Source organism: Nansenia antarctica, assembly GCF_963989245.1.
Source record: "Nansenia antarctica genome assembly, chromosome: 1".
Lineage (NCBI taxonomy): Eukaryota > Metazoa > Chordata > Actinopteri > Argentiniformes > Microstomatidae > Nansenia > Nansenia antarctica.
Window position 1 is genome coordinate 75,087,136 of NC_137674.1, and position 19,842 is coordinate 75,106,977.

A 19,842-nucleotide genomic window follows, 5' to 3' on the forward strand; every position below is an offset into this window, starting at 1 on the left:
TGTGTGTGTGTGTGTGTGTGTGTGTGTGTGTGTGTGTGTGTGTGTGTGTGTGTGTGTGTGTGTGTGTGTGTGTGTGTGTGTGTGTGTGTGTGTGTGTGTGTGTGTGTGTGTGTGTGTGTGTGTGTGCAAAGACGGACAAGCTCCGATGCCCATCATTCAAAGCGACCGCAAGAGTCTTGTGATGTCTCATACTGGTATACCTGTCCACTATAAAACAACATGGTGTTGCAGGTGCAAGCCTTTTGGACCAACCGTTTCTCAATCATTGAGGCCATTTGTAAATGGTGGTGAAGGTGTTAAGAAACAACCCGAGCCTTTTTTCCCTCTGTCAGCGGGGCTGTGTGGTCTGTGTTGTCAACTTTCATCTCCTCATTCTGTTTGTTGACCTGACAGATATCCATGTGTCTTTGGGCAGTGGTAGGGGTGCAGTGGCTAGTTAGATGGAGGTATACACTCAAACATTCCTGTTCAAATCCCCCCTGTGAGAAAATAAGTTTCCTTACTAAAAAATGCACATAACATAAATGATTCAGAGAAAATATCAAGCTTTATGAAGGAATGAGGAGTAGAAATGTAAGTTATTTAGGTCAACCTGCAGCTGGCTTTCTGCTAGAGAGTAAATAAATAAGAGGACATGATAGTGACAACATGATGAACCATCTTTTCAGCACATGAATTTCTCGCGTTCTCTGTAACCTTGCCAAGTCTAATCCATGTCTGGCGGTTCAACCCCTCCCCCCTCCATCCTCCCTGTGCCAAGCGTCATATCTTGTTATGGAGTGTATTTTAAATGTACACTATTTGTTATTGGCCTTTCATGTGATGGTTGACTCAAATGAGGCCAAGCTGACTGTGTCATGTCTGTCTTTCACAAACAATCCTGACATGGCTCCCTCTGTGGTCCCCTGTGGTTGTGTGTTGACGTTACAGTCTGATCTTGACCCACTGCTTCGCCTTCTACTTTCTCAAGACTGTGTCAATACAGAAAGTGGGCTCTCTCTCCTGCTGCACGTCATGTCGTGGGCCATCGCCGTGCGTTCTTGGGTTGTACACACAGGAGTGGTGAGTCGTAGTGTACGTCCATTCTGTACAGAGTCATTCAGTGTATCTTTGCACAGGCAATGTGTCTGGCAGCGTCTCGGTGCAGGAGATAGTATGCCAGCGCTGTGTGTGTGTGTGTGTGTGTATTTCTGTAAAATTCCATCTTGGATTCCCACTCTGATGGGAGTGTCCATACCTGGGGTGTAAACACTAGTGCGAATTCCCCACAGATTTTGTCATCCTCAGACACAATAGTGTGCTGTGCAAGAGATAGATAGAAAGAGAACAAAAGAAGAAGAAAATAAATAGTGTTCTGACCAATTGGCTATTTGGTGCAGATGTGGATGAGCTGTTTGCACATGCAGCCTTGGGTAGACAAGAGAGAAGAGGACTGGAGAAATCCCTATTCTTTGTCTGTTTGATTTACAAGAGTTCTGTGGTTTTTTGGGAAATTGTCAAAGCTAAGGGTATCCCTTAGATTTGGGGTGGTATACCTTGAATGGTATCATAGGAATGCATACAAATTCAAAATCAGTTTGATCTGCAACAAGTGTAATGGGTTGAACAGTTACATAATAAAGTATGCCCACTGAGATTAACATAATGATCAGCAAAATAAAGTTGTAAATTATTATTATAACCATGACTGGGTATATTTAAATTATTTATCTCTGGTCTGGTTTATCTGAGTTTAAGTATGATACATTATTACCGACCGGGAATCATCACAATGTTATGACTGTTAATGTATTATTATTATTAACATGGTCATGATTAGGGTTGGGTACCGAAAATCGGTACCGGTAGGTACCGGTTACTTTACATTCGGTATGTACCCGTACCGAATCGCAAAGGAGATTTCGGTGCCTCATTTCGGTACTTTTCACTGTCAACTGGTGACTCGACGTCACATCGCCTGTTAAATTTCCACTCAGTGAAAGCAGCGAGTACGGAAGGATAACGAGAAGGTTGCTAATAGCAACTTCCGCTAGCGGGTTGGCGTAACGCGACGCTCGACTTATGGGTGCGTTTGTAAACTCGTTCTGGAATTCTGATCACCACTCGTGGAATGCCTTCTGTCCAATCAAATGACTTGCTCCCCTTATGACGTCGGGCCCAGTGTCCGCTGCGACGCTCTCAGAGCGAGTTTACGAACGCAAGCCTTTGATTGGACAGTGCACTCCAGGATTCGACGCGTCTGTTGATGACGTAGTGCGGATGTGTGGCTGCGTCTCTGCGAGGTGGGCAACATGATCGGGGATCTCTTGATATTCGGGTACTGTCCTTATCCTACTACTGTGTCTGAAAAATGAATCGTCATGTGTCATGGACCAGAGAGGGGGAGGGGAGTTGTAGTAGCTGAGCGGCAACATAGTTTGGATTTTGACGAGGTGGAGGGCTCCAGTTCATCAGAGTTATATTTCCTCTTGGTCTTCTTGGTTCTGGGGGCTATGCAGGCCTCTTCACTAGATCCCTTTTCTAAGAATATTCTGATGTCCTTGAGGGGCTGCCGAACAAGTGTGTACTCGTATTCGACATCAGTACCAACGATAGGCACCCCCAGCTTAATGGAGTCCCCAAGGCTCAGGAGTTTTATTTTCATTTATTTTAATTTGAGTGTATATTTAACTAATATATATTGTGCCTCAGCAATAAAAAAGTGAAAAGCTGTTTAATGTTGTCGACCGTGTTATTATATGTCATTTTAAAAAATCAAAAGTACCGAATTAAGTACCGTTTTGGTACCGGTACCGTTTTTAAAGTATCGGTTAGGTACCGGTACCGGATAAAACCCAAACGGTACCCAACCCTAGTCATGATAGATTGTTGCGTGTTTGAAGTTGTAAAAGAACAATAAGAGAATGATTCAGAGACGATCCGACGACGCAGTCGAATGACTGTGGTTGGTAGTGATTTACATACTTTGCGTTTTCCTTTCGACATCACTCGTCAGAGCCGCAGGGATGCTTGCCAAGAACATCTCCTTCTTGAGGAGGGGAGGCCGGTGGGGGAGTGAGAAGGATGAGTTCAGATTCTTCCTCCTCTCTCCTTCACTGGGGTCTCCTTCTCTATATAAGCACTGGAGCCGCGGAGAAGTCAGTCACAAGTCAGAACGTTACTGCGGCCAAGGAACACTGCCAACTTCTCACAGCAGCTCAGAACTTCTCACCAGGGAAAGTATCGGTCACAGAGAAGACATCGCTTGATATTTCCCGAATATCACAGAAGCTGTTGGATAATTGCCGGATAAACCAGTGATCGTGGTAAAATATATATATTTTTATTTTTATTTTCTTACATTTATGTTGCATGAATTCATGCTGATGAGAACCTCTTCATCAATACTCGTTTTCAAATTAGCTGATTATTTAAATATGCATCGTTTTGAAGCCTAAGTAAATGTTTACTTGGATATGTAATATTCTTCTTCCTTCTTCCAAACCGTTAATATAAAAATATAATACATATTATATGTATATGCATGCACATGGTGTTATCTTCAAAAACAGTGTGGATATTGGATGAATGATTGACCTCAGGATGAGTTTGGTATCTTTGGCTGGCGGTGGGAACATAGAGTGAGCCAAATGAAGCAGAGGAAATGAGGGAGTAAGAGATGGAGAGATGGAGAGAGAGGGGGGGAGTTTGCACGAGAGTTGAGTGCTATCTAGATTTATTCACAAGCTACAAGCTAGTAAATCCTCATGTGGTCATATAATGAAACACTAAAACGTTTCACTGCTGGCTTTCACGCCACTTTCACGCCACAACATATGCAGCTGTTGATATGCTCCAGCTATGATCACACAGCCTACATTTCCTGCTTCTGTGCTGTAATGTGAATTTCATGCGGCAATTTCCTAGAGAGCAAAGCAGCAATAATGAAACGTGTGTGTGTATACAACACATGTATCAACTATACAGCTGTTTGTGTCCAGCTTACCCCCAGAGCATGTGGTTGTCCATAGTGAGTTTGACGCTGGGGGCAGTGGAGGGCAGTTTCAGAGCCACCAGGTGAGACTCCCTGCACCAATGAGGTTTCTGTTGATGTGGGCAGGCTGTCCTGTGTGTGTGCCTGCCTGCCTGCCCTGTCTGCCACTCCAGTATAACATTCATGAGAGTGATGAGAAAGGGCTGTGGAATAAAGGCTGGTGGAGGTTTGGTGTGAGGAGAGTGCACAGCACTATGTGGTGGTGGCCAGGCGGCAGGCAGACTCTGTGACAGTGTGTTGACACAGACCCGGTGTCAGACCTCAAGCCGCCTCTCTGGAGAGTGAGAGAGAGAGAGAGAGGGTTGGAAGGATGGAGCGAGCAGGGAGCAGTATTATGACTGGATCCATTCTCCTTCTCTCCCTCTCTCTCTCTCTCTCCATCTGCCATGCCCTCTCATGCAGGCTGATTTAGTAGTGGTGCTGTTTGTCTTCTCCTGGCTGTGGCGGGGAGCCTGGCTTGTGCCCTGTGTGTCCTGACTGCCCTGTGAGGCTGAGAGAGGGCACAGACTACCTCTCAGTCACACGTTACTGCTCCCTGTCCTTCTAGAATCCTCTCTCCTCTCTCTCAGTGTCTTTCTGTTCACCTTTCACCCCTCTCTCTCTCTCTCTCTCTCTCTCTCTCTCTCTCTCTCTCTCTCTCTCTCTCTCTCTCTCTCATTCGCTGACTCTTTTCACTCCTGGAATATTTTGGGACAGTGATTTTGTCGGTCAACCAGGAGAGGAGAGGAGATGATGATGATGATGATGACGATGATGATGGCTCTAATGAGTAGGATTGTCTCAGTAAATTAGGGCTCCGAGGAGTGTTGAACCTGAGTGACTTGACTGCGTTGTCTCTTGTCCAATGATACATCACTTCAGAATTCATCGCAGTAAAGGAGAATGAATAGGTTTAATAACGTGCTGTAATCTGCGGTCGTGTTTACTGATAGGTCCCAATTCCAGAGGGGGCTGAGTAAGACTCCTAAGACAAAAGAAGCAACTAATTAACAAACTTGAACTTCCCTGTGATCCGGTGCCCACGAGTTGAGCAATCTGTAGAAGATTATAATTAGTCATTGTTATGGATCAAACAGGCTCTCCCCTTGACAATCGCTGTATTATCACTGAAGTGCTGAAAGGGGCTTTTGTAGGATTTGGGCTAAGCTGAAGATGATCAGGTACAATGTGGTGATTTAAACTCATGAGCTGTTGTCTGATTGCTGAAATCCTCTGAGACACAGGCTATCCTTTGATGTGGAGTTAAACCATGCTGCTTTAATTGCCTCAGCAGTGGAAGGCTCCAGCACGGTGCAGTGGTGTGGTTAATTGCTGCAGACAGCAGGCCTGGCAAGGATGGCATCTCTATAATATCTTTCCCCATATTAGATGTTGTGCTTTTATTTAGGAAACTGCTTGTTTCGCAAAGCAGTGAGATATGCAGTGAGATATGCAGTGAGATATGCGGTGAGATATGCAGTGAGATATGCAGTGAGATATGCGGTGCTTTGGCACATCTGCACATTTCCCGGACTGATGTTTTGCAACCTGTGGTGATGCCGTTGCCTCATATCGATGTTGCCTGCTCAATGGGTTTCCTTGCTCTTGTCTTGGCGAATGCATGAACGCTTCCCATAGTTTTCATGGTAATAACACTTTCGCTGTACTCTGTGGTGTTATTTATATGTCTCCATTCACTCCTCTTGGAAATACGAAAGAGAGAGCGACAGTTATTCAGGGAGATGTTTGCTGTCCACCGCTGCCAGAACTGTGTTTGTGTGTGTGTGTGTGTGTGTGTGTGTGCGTGCGTGTGCGTGTGTGCGTGTGTGTGTGTGTGTGCGTGCGTGTGTGTGTGTGAGCGTACGCCTCCTGTGTTCACTCAGTAAACTGTCTGGCCATGTGCTCTGGTCTGTACTCTGCCTCGTTGGCTCGGGGCTGCCAGGCTCACACAGAGTGTGTTCTCTCCCTCCCCACAGGTCGTGTCTGCAGCGCCGCTCCAGAGCTCAGCTCCACACAAGGCTGTCCACTGTAGTCTGCCCCGCCCCAGCGCCCGACACACACACACACACACACACACCCCCAGACACCCCAGAAGAGACCCAGAAGAGGCTGGAAGATGACCACCACCACCACCTCTGCTATCATGCCCAGGCCCAGGCCCTGGCTCTCCACCCTCACCCTCTCCCTCGCCCTCTCCCTCACCCTCCTGCTGCTGCTGCTGTGTGCCAGGGACGGGGTCGCCCTCACGCTGCCTGACTCCCAGGAGCTGCGGCAGCTGCTGAGCCGGTACCAGGACGAGGCGGACCAGAACGGCAACGGCACCAACGGCGCGGGCTCTAGGACCCGGAGGGCCATCCAGTGGGCGGACCGGGAGGAGATCCTCCACCTCCACAACAAGCTGAGGGGAGGAGTCTATCCTACATCGTCCAACATGGAGTACATGGTGAGACGCCCCCCCCCCTGTCCTCCCCCCCCTCACTCCCCATCACCACTGACTGCTCTCACAACTATTCAACCCGCTTTGAGAGAACCAGGCAAACCTCCATCTCTGTAACACACGTCAGGGTGAGAAACAAGGCCTGGGGTTTATTGTTCCAACGTGTCAGCAACATCGGGGTCTTAACTGGAGGTGACGGGGGGTTTATGGGCCACTGTTTGATGCTCCGCCATGATGAGAGGGTGTTGTTTTTTTTACCACAACAATCTCCTCCTCTCTCTCTCTCTCTCTCTCTCTTTCTCTCTCTCTCTCTCACTCTCCCTCACTCTCCTCCTGGAAAAGATGAAGTCATGGTGTGGAGCTACTGCCAGTCTACTGAGACAGTCTTTTTACAGGGCAGGCCTCCCTGACTCTGCACTACCTGCTGGGAACCAGACAGGAGAGAGAGAGAGAGAGAGAGAGAGAGAGAGAGAGAGAGACAGAGAGGAGGGGTGGGGGGTGGGGGGTGGGGGGTGGGGGGGTGTAGGTCAGGGTGGGCCAGGGAGGACAGAGCGAATGAAGGAGGCCAGCGAGACCAAGAGAGGAGAAAATAGTGTGTTCCATGGAAAACGGAGATGGAACTGAGTAGGAAAGAGAGAAATAAAGTGAGGGAATGGCCGTTTGTTTACAGAGAGCCCTGGACGTTATTGAGACGGACTGTGTTTATGGAATGTTTGTGATTGAGTAAGAGGGTGGACGGCGGTTTATGGCGTTTAGATGGACCGGCTCAGGGGATGGTGGTTAACGTAGCGCGGCTGTAGGGCTGATGTTATGGCCGTCTGTGTGGTCAGTAGAGAGGAAGGAGCTTGGAGTCCCCTTCAGCCTTCCTCTCTGCCAGGCCGCGAGGCATCTGAGGAGTGTGTTTGTGTGTGTGTGTGTGTGTGTGTGTGTGTGTATTTATATATATATATATATATATGTGTGTGTGTGTGTGTGTGTGTGTGTGTGAGTGTGTTTGTATTTATATATATACTGTATGTGTGTGTGTCTGTGTGTCTATATGTGTGTGTGTGTGTGTGTGTGTGTTTGTTTGTATTTATATATGTGTGTGTGTGTGTGTGTGTGTGTATATGTGTATGCCTGTCTGTGTGTGTGTGTGTGTGTGTGTGTGTGTGTGCGTGCGTGCGCGTGTGCATGCATGTGTGTGTGTGGGTACATGCGTGCGTGCGTGCGGTGACCACCGAAAGCCTGGAAATGTACTGAGCAGACACACTGTGAGGAGCCACACTGTACAGGCCTCGTCCTCCCCCGCCTCCCCCTGCCTGCCCCCTGCCTGCCCCCCTGCCTCCCCCCGCCTCCCCCTGCCTCCCCCCTGCCTCCCCCCTGCCTGCCCCCTGCCTCCCCCTGCCTCCCCCTGCCTCCCCCCTGCCTCCCCCCTGCCTCCCCCCTGCCTGCCCCCTGCCTCCCCCTGCCTCCCCCGCCTCCCCCTGCCTCCCCCTGCCTCCCCCCTGCCTCCCCCCCGCCTCCCCCCTGCCTCCCCCCGCCTCCCCCTGCCTGCCCCCTGCCTCCCCCCTGCCTCCCCCTGCCTCCCCCTGCCTCCCCCCCGCCTCCCCCTGCCTGCCCCCCGCCTCCCCCCCGCCTCCCCCTGCCTGCCCCCCGCCTCCCCCCCGCCTCCCCCTGCCTCCCCCCTGCCTCCCCCCTGCCTGCCCCCCCATCCCTCGGTGGTGGTGAGAGTTCATCCTCGTTTCCACAGGTAGAGGAGAAACCCGCTCAGGAAATGTGGCTAATTCATCTGTGATTGCTGAGCATTTGTAGTGGATCCGGGCCAGGCGCTGGTCCACTCAGATGTCCCGGGCTAAAGTTAATGTTTTACTTGTATCCAGCTCAATGTCGGCTCCCTAGGAAAGGAGAGGGGGAGAGGGGGAGGGTGGGGGGCTGAAAAGGTAGCGGAGAGTTAGGTATGGGATGAGACAGGGCTAGTATTATGACTGAGGAGAATGTAGCTACGCTAGTGGGCTGTTACTAGCGGTGTTGATGTTAGCTGTGTTGACGACATGTTGTCAGTGATGAAGGTGTGTTGAGATGTATGTTCCAGAATTGTAGTCCCTATGTTGTCATGGATGTTGAGTTGATAGGAGTGTGTTTTTCTCTGTGTGTGTGTGTGTGTGTGTGTGTGTGTGTGTGTGTCTCTCTCTCTCTCTCTCCAGGTGTGGGATGATGAGTTGGAGCGGTCTTCCACTCGCTGGGCTGAGCAGTGTCAGTGGGAACACGGGCCTCAGGACCTGCTCATGTCCATCGGTCAGAACCTGGCTGTCCACTGGGGCAGGTGAGACAATGTCACACACACACACACACACACACACACACACACACACACACTTGATATGCGTGAGTGTAGTATGTGTGTTTGTCTATGTCTGTGAGAGTGAGAGTGTGCTGTATGCAGTAACAGTGTTATGTGTTGTGTGCAAGTTTGAGAGTACGTGCTGAGACTGTGTGTGTGTGTGTGTGCGTGTGTGTGTGTGTGTTCTGACAGTAGGGCTCTTTGTGTATGACAGCGGACGGCTCCCTCAGCAGGTGCCATTCCAGGAATCCACTCTCGTTCTCACAGCCCCCCCCCCCCGCCCCTCCCTCTCCTCCCTCTCTTCTGATGCCAGCACTGACGCGGCCTGTTCTGTCTCCTCTCTTCTGCCTCAGCACTTTTTCACTACCGTAAAAAGAGATGTTTACAATAAAGGGCCATAATTGATTCGTCAGGCCAGCGGAGCCGTGTTTAGTTTTATTTTAGCAAATAAATGTTGTATCGTGGCTCGAGTTTCCCCCAGTGTTGGTAGGGGAACACTGTGGGTCTGTGTGCTGGGTCAGAACCAGGCTAATCAGTGGAGGTCCAGGGGGGAGGGGGGGGACTGATGCAGTGCTTCTCGAGCCCAGCCAAAGCACCTGGCGACCCCCTCAGAGGCTCCCTGTGTGCCCCTCCTGGGCTGCCAGCTGGTTCACCCAGTGTATGAGCTCTCTGTGGCTGCTGAGGCTGACGCCGCCGCTGTGTCTGTCTGTCTGTCCGCTCTGCCCTCAGGTACCGCTCCCCTGCATACCACGTCCAGGCCTGGTATGACGAGGTGAAGGACTACACCTACCCCTACCCCCAGGAGTGCAACCCTTGGTGTCCCGACCGCTGCTCTGGCCCCATGTGCACCCACTACACCCAGGTGAGTCACAGCAAAGGGGGGGGGGGGGGGGGGGGGGTGGCAGAGGGAGGGGCGCGGAACAGGCTGGTACACAAACACTGGATCGGAGCAAGCCTGATGTTGAGCCTGTTGAGTTCATGGGATGAATAGCGTCCTCAACACTTCCTCAGGTAAAAAGCAGGATGCATGTGTTTCCCATGCTCTCTGCGGGTCTCATTTTATCTTCGATGGTTTCCCTTTAAAAAAAGAATAAAAAGATTTCCCTTTGAACTAATAGCGTTTTATCTCCGGGTGTGATTTTTACGATCAGATGTTTTCTCTTCGCTGTACCTTCGGCGTCTGTTAGAGAGCACATGTGACCTCTGTAAGTGATGCTGCAGTCTATGCAGACCCGGTTTAAAAAACAACATGTGGCACGCAGCTTTCTCGGTTGGTGTCCATCATCTAACAGTGGGAGTCTCTGGGGCGGTGTGGTGATCAGAGGACCACATGGACACACATGGATGTTGAGACAGGAGAGGGGTGGAGAGGCTCTGTTAGAACCGTTACTCCATGAAAACAGAGGGAGAGAGAGAGAGAGAGAGAGAGAGAGAGAGAGAGAGAGAGAGAGAGAGAGAGAGAGAGATGGATGGATGGAACGCAGAAAGAGAGATAGGGGGACAGGGAGGGGGAAATGCACACAGAGAGAGGGACAGAGGGGGGGGGGCAGAGGGAGAGAGAAGGGGATGGAGAGGAGGAAAGAGGAAAGCAGGGGGACAGAGAAAGGGGGAACTGGGCACTTTTTCGTTCACACTGAAACCAAGTCACTGGCATCTGGAAGCCGGTCCCTGACGAGGCCAATCAGTTTACTGTGACCTGGATTCCTTTGAAGGGGCAGGAATGCAGGAAACAATGCCAAGTGTTGTTTTGGTCTTTCATTTCCTCTGAATGCTAGCTAGCATAGTTGGGGTCCCGTCCTCATCCCCATCCCTGCTCCCTGCCTCTCTCTGATAGGCCAGTCCCACTGTCCGTCACAGTCTCTAGGGATGACACAGAGGTTGGAACACTTTCTCCTATCTGAGTGACAGAGTTATGAATAGTGATAGAAAGAGTGGTAGGAGGAGACTCACAGAACATTCTTTATCGTAAGAGAAAGTAAGCCTCACCTCTATGTCTGTAGAACCACCTCCAGGTTCTCAGGACGCTGTCATGGCTCTTCCTACGGACAGAGGACGCCGGCTCCAATCCCAGAGTGCTCTGTGTTTCCTCCGAACGAACCGGCAGAATAATTTATTTATATTTCTTAACGGGATTATTATGAGAATGATCACAGAACGGGAACAGGAAACTCAACGGCGGTCACACTCCAGGGCCGTCTCCTTCCTCTGACTGGCACCCAATGAAAGAGCAGCCCCCCCCGGCCCCCCCCCCCAGCCCCCCGTGGCCCCATCAATCTGTCCTCGACATCCCAGCACAGGAGAGACACTTCCTGGGGCAGGAATGACAGATCTATGAGGGATGGAGAGAAAAAGAGTGTGTGAAAGAAAGAAGGGTGTGGGGGGATGGGTGGGGATGGGGGAGTTCTGGTCTACAGTCACTTTTAGTGCTTCCTACCGGTGTGTGTGTGTGTGTGTGTGTGTGTGTGTGTGTGTGTGTGTGTGTGTGTGTGTGAGGCACTCACCTCTCAGACCTGCATAACCACCCATGAGTCTTGCCGAGCTCCAGTTCAATTCAGCGCCTAAAACTTGTCTGCTTTACATAGACAGTGCTGTGGTGCTGAACCGCTGGAGATGGATGATAGAGAAGTTAAGACATGTTAGACTGTCTTTGTGCTTGTTGTATATATCAGTGTCTTTGCGTTTGTGTACCAGTTCTAATGGATGAATTCTCTTCCTTGCAGCTGGTCTGGGCCACCACTAGTCGAGTGGGCTGTGCCGTGCACGTGTGTCCCAGGATGAACGTTTGGGGGGAGGTCTGGGAGAATGCCATTTACCTTGTGTGCAACTACTCCCCCAAGTAAGACCGACACTCTCAACATCTTTTTTTGTCTCTGGTGTCTGGTTTTGTGGATGGACTCTCCTTCCCCCTACATGGCTCACGATGTGTCCCCAACGCCCCTAATGCTAGTGAGGGAACACATTTACATTCATGGCATTTAGCAGACGCCTTTGTCCAAAGCGACTTACAACAATAAAAAAAACAAAAGAAAAACGTTTATTAGGTCAAACAACAGTAACATAGAATATAAGACCTGAAGAAAAATAGCGAATAGAAATACAGTGTATTAATTTGTCTGCGTACTGTGACTGAGTTGAAGTATCACTCTAAGAAAGTATGTCATGACACACCACGAGGCCATGAACAAATTCCACCCGAGGTTGAAAAAGAAAAAGAATTGAAGGAAAGAAAAACAGGGCCTGACCAGACTCATGTGTTCCAGACGGCCTCTAATGATTTAATTGCCAGAGGGACAGAGTGGAGTGTTTTCATTAGCTCGCTGGGCTCTCCACTTTTTTAAGAGTGTGTGTGATAATGTGCTGGAATAATTGCGAGGCCAGCAGGTACCCAGTGAGACACTCGTTTCCACACCGAGTCAAATGGTAAATGGACTGACTTATATAGCGCCTTTATCCAAAGCGCTTTACAACGGCCTCTCATTCACCCATTCACTCACACACTCACACACCAATGGCGGCAAGCTACCATGCAAGGAGCCGGCCCGCTCACTGGGAGCAATTTGGGGTTCAGTGTCTTGCCCAAGGACACTTCGACATGTGGCCAGCCGGGGCTCGAACCGCCGATCTGCCAACCTTGCGATCATTAGACGGCGGCTCTACCTCCTGCGCCACAGCCGCCACAGAGGAGGAAAGAGGAAAGCAGGGGGACAGAGAAGGGGGAACTGGGCACTTTTTCGTTCACACTGAAACCAAGTCACTGGCATCTGGAAGCCGGTCCCTGACGAGGCCAATCAGTTTACTGTGACCTGGATTCCTTTGAAGGGGCAGGAATGCAGGTCATCCTGACCACTGTGCTCCTCTCCTTCAGGGGAAACTGGATCGGAGAGGCCCCTTACCAACATGGCCGCCCCTGTTCCCAGTGCCCGCCCAGCTATGGAGGAGGCTGCAGGGACAACCTCTGCTACAAGGGTGAGCAGACCTGCATGGTTTTGTCGGTGTGACGGTGTGTGTGTGTGTGTGTGTGTGTGTGTGTGTGTGACCTTACTGTAGTCTTATCATGCCCTCCACCCCCTCTCCAGGAGACTCTCAGCGGTCAGAGACAGAGGACATGAACGAGGTGGAGAAGCCCCAGATTCCCATGCCACCCCGGACCACCACCGCCAGACCTGCCCCCAGACCCAAACCCAAGCCCGCTGCTCCCAAGAAGCCTGCCACCAAGCCTTCCTCTCCCAAACCTTCCGGCCCCAAGCCAGCCTCTCCCAAGCCCGCAGGCAGCACCTTCCTGGGTAGGTTTAGGAACGGATGGGGAACAATGGACTGATTTGGGGTGAAATATCACCAAGATCACTGGCTGATCTTGTGAGGTGATTTGATTTATTTTTGGTTTGTCTTGCAGCTCAGAACATCAAGTGTGAAACTAGAATGCGAGACAAGTGCAAGGGATCCACCTGCAACAGGTCAGTGTGTGTTTTTGGACACTCTTATTGAAGTCCCATTCAGTTCCTACTGCCCAGCGCCCACTCACTCAGCCTCCATGTCTCTCCACAGATATAACTGTCCTGCCAACTGCCAGAACAAGAAGGGGAAAGTGTGGGGGACACTCTTTTATGACGTGGTGAGTTATTGATATTGACGCGCTGCATTCACACAATGATGGTGATGACGGTGATGGTTTTGAATGGCCCTTTCGCTATTGTTTTTTTTTAGCAATCTAGTATCTGCCGTGCTGCTTTGCACTACGGGGTCATCGATAACACCGGCGGTCTGGTCGACACTGGAAGGAAAGACAAGCTACCGTTCTTCATCAAGGCCACAAAGAACGGAGTGGAGTCATTCAGGTACTGGAGATATTTCCTGTTCCTCCTCATCACTTCCCCAGTTTACCCAACTTCTTCAAACGTTCTATGATGCAACTTTCTATTGATTGCCTTGATTTGGCCATATCCTGAAAAGTTTCCGATTTTCCTGAATGTCAATGTCAATGTCGATTTCCTAATTCTTCATGTTGATCCCTTCACAGCAAATTCAAAGCTGGCAATGCATTTGTGGTGGCCAAAGTGGAACGTAAGTCAAACCGAGTTTATTCCGAATAATCAGAGCATGTCAGTATTTGAGGTGTCTTTCCACCTGATGTCTTGGACAGATGTTTATGACGTGTGTGTCTCCTCTCCACCCTAGGACTGTCTGTAGACTGCTATGCCACCGTCGCTGAGATCTGCTCCTTCAAGAAACCTTCCTCCAACTGCCCAAGGTGCCTAACCTACCCCCCCCCACCCCCCCCACCCCCACCCCACACACACACACATGCTCCACAGGCACAAATGACTTGTAAAAGAAGGGCTTTGCTTTGTAAGCACAACAGTGTGTCAAATGAGAGTCAGCTTCTTTGCTCTGAGCCAAATGTGTAAACCTCAATTACTGTAAACCAAACCACTGGAATCTCAACCGCTGGAAACATGCAGAGACTAATGGAAGGAAGACACGCCCCAATCCTCCCTTTGACACACAGCAGTCAAACCGGAAATGTTCTCATGTTCATAATATGACATGGTATTAACTACACTCATGAATTATGATGGATTGCCTAGATGACAGCCGATACCCCCGTAAGAGGACAGTAATGAATCGCAGGGATGTCTCAACATTGTCCATTGTTTTATAAAATCAAAGACTGTTCAACTTCTGGATCTCCATTGTGTGTCCCTCTGTGCTAATGAATTCTCGATGTATTCCTCTTCTAGAATGTTCTGTCCAGCCAACTGCAAGAACGAGCCTTCCTACTGGGCGCCTGTGGTCGGTAACAACATCTACACAGAGGTTAGTACTGTTGCTGTACTTACAGTAGTCCTCACTGGGTCAACTGGACATACAACCCAACCCCGCCATGGACGTCCTCAGTGACCCTCCCCTAGTGGGGCCGGGCCCTGTTCAGACTGACAGACCTCAGTGTGGCATCATCTCCCTCCCTGCGGAGTGCTACTGTGGCTATCTGGGACTTTGACCTGATTTCTGTTGGACAGCAGGAGGAGAGTGCGGTTTTAGCCCCGTGGAGCACTTTTTAAGAGAGCCTGCAGTTTTTGCGGTGTGGAGACGACCGCGAGCGGCCTCCGAACAAAAGTGGTAACATGGTTAAAGAATGGAGAGTGCTGGTAAAAAGGCAGGCAGGCAGGCAACACGGTCGCCAGTAATGTGTCTCCCCGCGCTGGGGCCTGACCACACCACACACAGATGCTGGGGCTGCTTGGCCTTGGCTGACTCAGAACTGGCCCAGTGGTGGCGTGCCTGAGGTCTGAGACAAGGGCCCTGGGGCCTGGGACTGAGGCAGGGGGAGGGAGGGAGGCCTCAGGAGCGGCCCCAGAGACACCACACACTAAACACTCTCACTCCCGCTTCACAACTATTGTCAAAGACCTCTGTCTCTCTCTACCTAACCTACGTCCTTCTAAAAATCACCTCAGGGTTAATAGAAAAACACGAGGGATGTACTTCAGTTGACATGAGAGTGTAGCAGATAAAAGCAACAGTGAAGAAATAATTGCGGTCCCTTGCAGCCCATTTTTGGAGTTGTTGGCGCAGTGACATGAAGCTGATGTTTTAATAGTGCCTTGCCTTGGATGAACCTGTTGACTTGGCTTTTTTCAAGAGCCATTTCACTTAGATGTAGTCCAACTGGCCCATAAACCAGTCTCACAACACTGTAGCTAAAGAACCATGTTGTTCAGAGCTGATGCAACACACACACACACACACACACACACACACACCCACACCCACACACACCCACACACACACACACACACACACACACACACACACACACACACACACACACACACACACACACACACACACTTATACTGTAGACTAGCATTAGCAGGCAGCAAGATACCTTCAGTGGAGTGATATTCCCTAAGTACCCAGACTCCAGACCTCCACCAGACGTAGCTAGCCTGTCGTGTACTAAGCTGGATGGGGTCCAAGCAGCAGAGGAGGCACAGCTCCAGTGTTTCTGAGGAGGGTGGTGTGCAGAGGGAATGTGGCCTGTCACTGTGTTGGCCTAGAGACATAGAGAGATGAATGAGCCTTCCAGCCTGGTGATAAGGACCCAGGGTCTGACACACTCTGGAGCCAGGCTCAGGGCCTCAGACTGGGGGGGCAGCTCCCAGGCCCCGGCCCCAACCCAGCTGCTGCCTGTCATGTGTTTATCCAGAGAGCGGCAGGCCTTTACATCCTGATAGGTGATGTCATCTGCCTGTGTCCCCCCCTTGATGATGTCATGTATACAGTATGTACAGTATTTTGTTGGGACACGGGACAAAGAAGTCATGTAAAATGAGACTGGGATACTGTAAAGCCTTATAAAGTCTGCAACACAATACATACAGTACATTACTGATAGTGTACAGTTGAGTAGCATGTAATAACCCCTGCTCGCCCTCCTCTCTCCTCCTGTCTCCTGTTCCCCCAGAGCTCCAGTGTCTGCAGAGCAGCCATCCACGCCGGGGTGATCAAGGCGGGCGGAGGCTGGGTCGACGTGCTGCCGCTGGACAAGAAGAAGAGCTATGTGGGAGTCCTGAAGAACGGCATCCAGTCAGAAAGGTAACCCTCCCCCCCACGCGCGCTCTACCCTCCCTCCTCTTTCCTCCTACTCTACCTCCTCCCCCTGCATCACCCCCCCCCCATCTCCTCCTCACCCCCCCCTCCTCCTCACCTGTCAGCCAGTAGCCAGGTCCCAGAGTGAGTCTGAAAGCTCAGGCACGGAAGGCCCCTGAAGGCCAAGTCAGTTTTTTTTGCCGTGTCGGGGTGTAAGAGTAATGGTGTGGTTTCGGCGTGCGGACGGACCACACATGGACTCTTTGCTTACTTTAGCCCCTCCGTCCAACGGAGTGTGCAAAGTGCTGCGTGGCCAAAATCAGCCGGGAGCTGAGGAGGAGTACTGTGGAAATCTAATGCTGAAATCACAAGGCCCCTCTTCGCCTTAACCTTGAGTATGAGTGAGGATCGGAGGCTTCCAACTAGTAAAAGGAGACAGACAGCAAGAAGAGAGCTGTAGTAGAGGACAACCAGGAATTAAAAACCCTGCTGCAGCCTTCTGGTGTGACACACTGACCTTAGCGTTGGGCACTGTCAAAGCGATGACATGCTCAGGAAGTAAGGGGGGAGGGAGGCGCGCGTGTGTGTGTGGGGTGGGGGGGTGGGGGGGGGGGGGGGGGGGTGGGGGGGGGGGCTGGGGGTAAGCGGGCAGCGGACAGCGGGCAGCACGGGCTGCCTTTATTAAGGAGGAAATAATCACAGCCTATCTAGTTACCCGTGGATGGAAAAGCTGTCGGCGGCTGACTCAGTGGTTCCCTAGGCAGATAATTACAGCCAGCGATGTGATGCCAATGGGACTGGACCTCATCCTGACATTACTGGGCATGGCAGGCCTTCAAGGCCTCTCTCCACTAATGAATTAATAACAAAGCCATCGAGCTCAGCACAATAGTCCACAGTGGTCGCTGGAAAGGTCGGTCTATCACTGCGGCATTGGGCAACAAGGAGCCAGTGTTTGAGTAGGGGAATCACAGTGGCCAGAGCTCATGTTTCCAGATACGTCCACTGTGATTCCCCTACTCTGACTGTACCAATACTCTAGTATTACTACTGGCAACTGGTGGTTACTGGCATCCACTCCCTCACAGGGCTGCCTTGAATTGGAGCCACTCACCCTAACAATGAAGAGAATTGGTCCACAGAATAATGTCATTGACTTGACAGCAGTATGGTTTGTGTTTTTTTTCTCCCCTATCTAACTGTCTCTCTCATCTCTGTCTTTCAGTAAGAGCAATACAGAAGGAGGCTCGTTCCGCCTCTTCGCTGTGAGAGAGTGAATCAGCGTCGGGATCGCAGGGCCTCCCACCCACTGGTCCAGGGACTAACGGGGTCCCCCCCCATCAGCTCTTCAAGGGCAGGAAGTGCCCACAGGTTCGATGCCATGGCAACACATCTGTCTCTGTCTCTGTCCTCCGCCCTGGGAGGAAGCAGGACTTCCCATTGGACCAACAGACACTTCACCCTCTTAGCTAATAAACAGTAGCCTGCTACTAAACATCATCACAATGGACTCTTCTGTGTCCCTCACCTTTAAACTCCAGATGTGGATATTTTTGTAAAGATATACAAGCAATAAATGCAAAATGTTATATCACAGACGAGTACAACAGCTGGTGCTGGATGTATGCGTCTTGACAGTTTCGAATAGAATATGTCATATTTTCTAGAAAATTCTCATGTTTATATTTCATGTTCATATTACCAAATCAAATCATTGGTCTCCATACACAGGAATGTATATTGATCTAATTTGTATTTAATCATTCTGTACAGATTTAATCTTTTGTAATTTTTCTAAATGTGCTTTTATTGACAGTTTTCTATTTGTTCTTATAATGTGTATTTTGCTTGTCTCGGCTTCTCTGGCCATTCTATGCTTGGCTACATACCTTTGCTGAAGTAGAGGATAGGCCATGGTACTTGAGTTAGAAGAGGATCTGTGTAGACCATTTTGGAGCTCACAGTGGACAGACAGACAGAGGCAGACAGACAGAGAGACAGACGGGTTGGGTAGGAAGGGAAGGGAAAGGGAAGAGGGGAGGAGAGGAAGGCATACCTCCAAAGAAAAGAAGCCTTTCCTGAATAAAGCTGGTACGCCTTCCAGTGTCAATAATGTGCAGACGATCTAGTAAAGGTGCAAAAACACTCTAACAATGTTCTCTCCTCTGTACGCTGAGAGGCAAATGGGTGCATATGTGGGCGGGGCCTTCAAAATGGCGGCGAATCTGGATCCAACCAAGGACCACAGATGAACAATATTTTTGTTTGATTTCCATGATGTGTCTGTCTATGTTGGTGCTCACTGCTCGACTGCCCTCTTCCTCTCGTGAAATCATGTGTTTGATTGGATGAGCTAAATCATCTATTCTAGGTTAAAGTTAACCCCACCTAAGACAGTTGAATGTGTAAAATGTCCTTAGTTGGTTCTGCATGGACCCGTGGGTCATATGTAGTGCCGTGTGAGAAGTGTTTGTGCCAAGGGGTTCCCATCTTAGCCTCAGTTACAGTTCATGCACTTGGGAATGATTTGTAAAATACACAGTGCATGCAGAACACGGATCCGTTTAAACCACTCATACACAGGGATGTAATCAAAAGTTACTTATCCAGAAGGCACGCAGAGGTGGACTTCAGCTGGGGAGTCTCCTTTTAACGGCTGACGCTTTTGTTTCTGACTCGATAGCTGTGCGAGGAGGATACAAACGCGTAGATACTAGATGTTCTGGTTTTAGAAAGGAGCTACGTGTCCTTTAATCACTAGGCAGGACAGCAGCGCGGCCCTCATCAGTGCAGACCTCTTCTTTCTCATCTATTTCTCTCTCTCTCTCTCTGGGTTTATGTTTCATCTTCCTTTCTTATGTTTAGGCTACCTCAGTCTTATCGCTGCGCTAGGTTGTGGGAAATCTTAAGGGAAATATATCAATGGTTTGTACAGCTATGACAATTGTGTGTAAATACTTTGATTTGTTTTTTTCTGAATTGTCCTGTATGTTGTAAAAGTATCAAGTGTGATGTTTCTATTTGTTTTGCTTGTTTGTCTTGTTTGTATGGTTTTTATACAGGCTGGATGGGTTTTGTATTTTTTGCACAATTTGAAAATAAATAAAGTATGAAATAACAGATTTGAGTTTCCATGTATGACAGTATGTTTGGGGTCATTGTCTTACTGTATCCAATTCATTTGGAGACATTTGCTTGTACTCAGGCAAACAAATATTTCTGTACAATTCAGAATACATTCAATACAATCTCTACATTAATTTGCCTCACGCAGTGCAACACATCTCCTTCCCATAGAGTTGATCAGGTTGTTGACTGTGGCCTGTGGAATGTTGGTCCACTCCTCTTCAATGGCTGTGCGCGTGTGAACCGAACGAATGCAGTGTAGTACTGCACGTGCAAAACCTTTTGGAAGTAATCTCTGGTGGTGCGTTCGTAAATTTGCTCTGAGAGCCTCGGAGCACACACTGGGTTCAACGT

The 19,842-nt window shown here is 49.8% G+C and overlaps 1 protein-coding gene across 1 annotated transcript; it reads left to right on the forward strand.

Annotated features, from left to right (window-relative positions):
• Positions 1–6,128: 6,128 nt before the first annotated feature.
• Positions 6,129–17,739, forward strand: crispld2 (cysteine-rich secretory protein LCCL domain containing 2; the record flags this gene model as incomplete). The annotated part of the gene is made up of 14 exons (XM_080526171.1): positions 6,129–6,455; positions 8,636–8,754; positions 9,502–9,634; positions 11,493–11,608; positions 12,638–12,738; positions 12,849–13,055; positions 13,166–13,226; positions 13,318–13,384; positions 13,477–13,607; positions 13,790–13,833; positions 13,948–14,020; positions 14,511–14,586; positions 16,238–16,368; positions 17,588–17,739. The coding sequence occupies 14 exons, from the start codon at positions 6,129–6,131 to the stop codon at positions 17,637–17,639; spliced, it is 1,638 nt and encodes a 545-aa protein (XP_080382297.1). The 3' UTR covers positions 17,640–17,739.
• Positions 17,740–19,842: the final 2,103 nt, after the last annotated feature.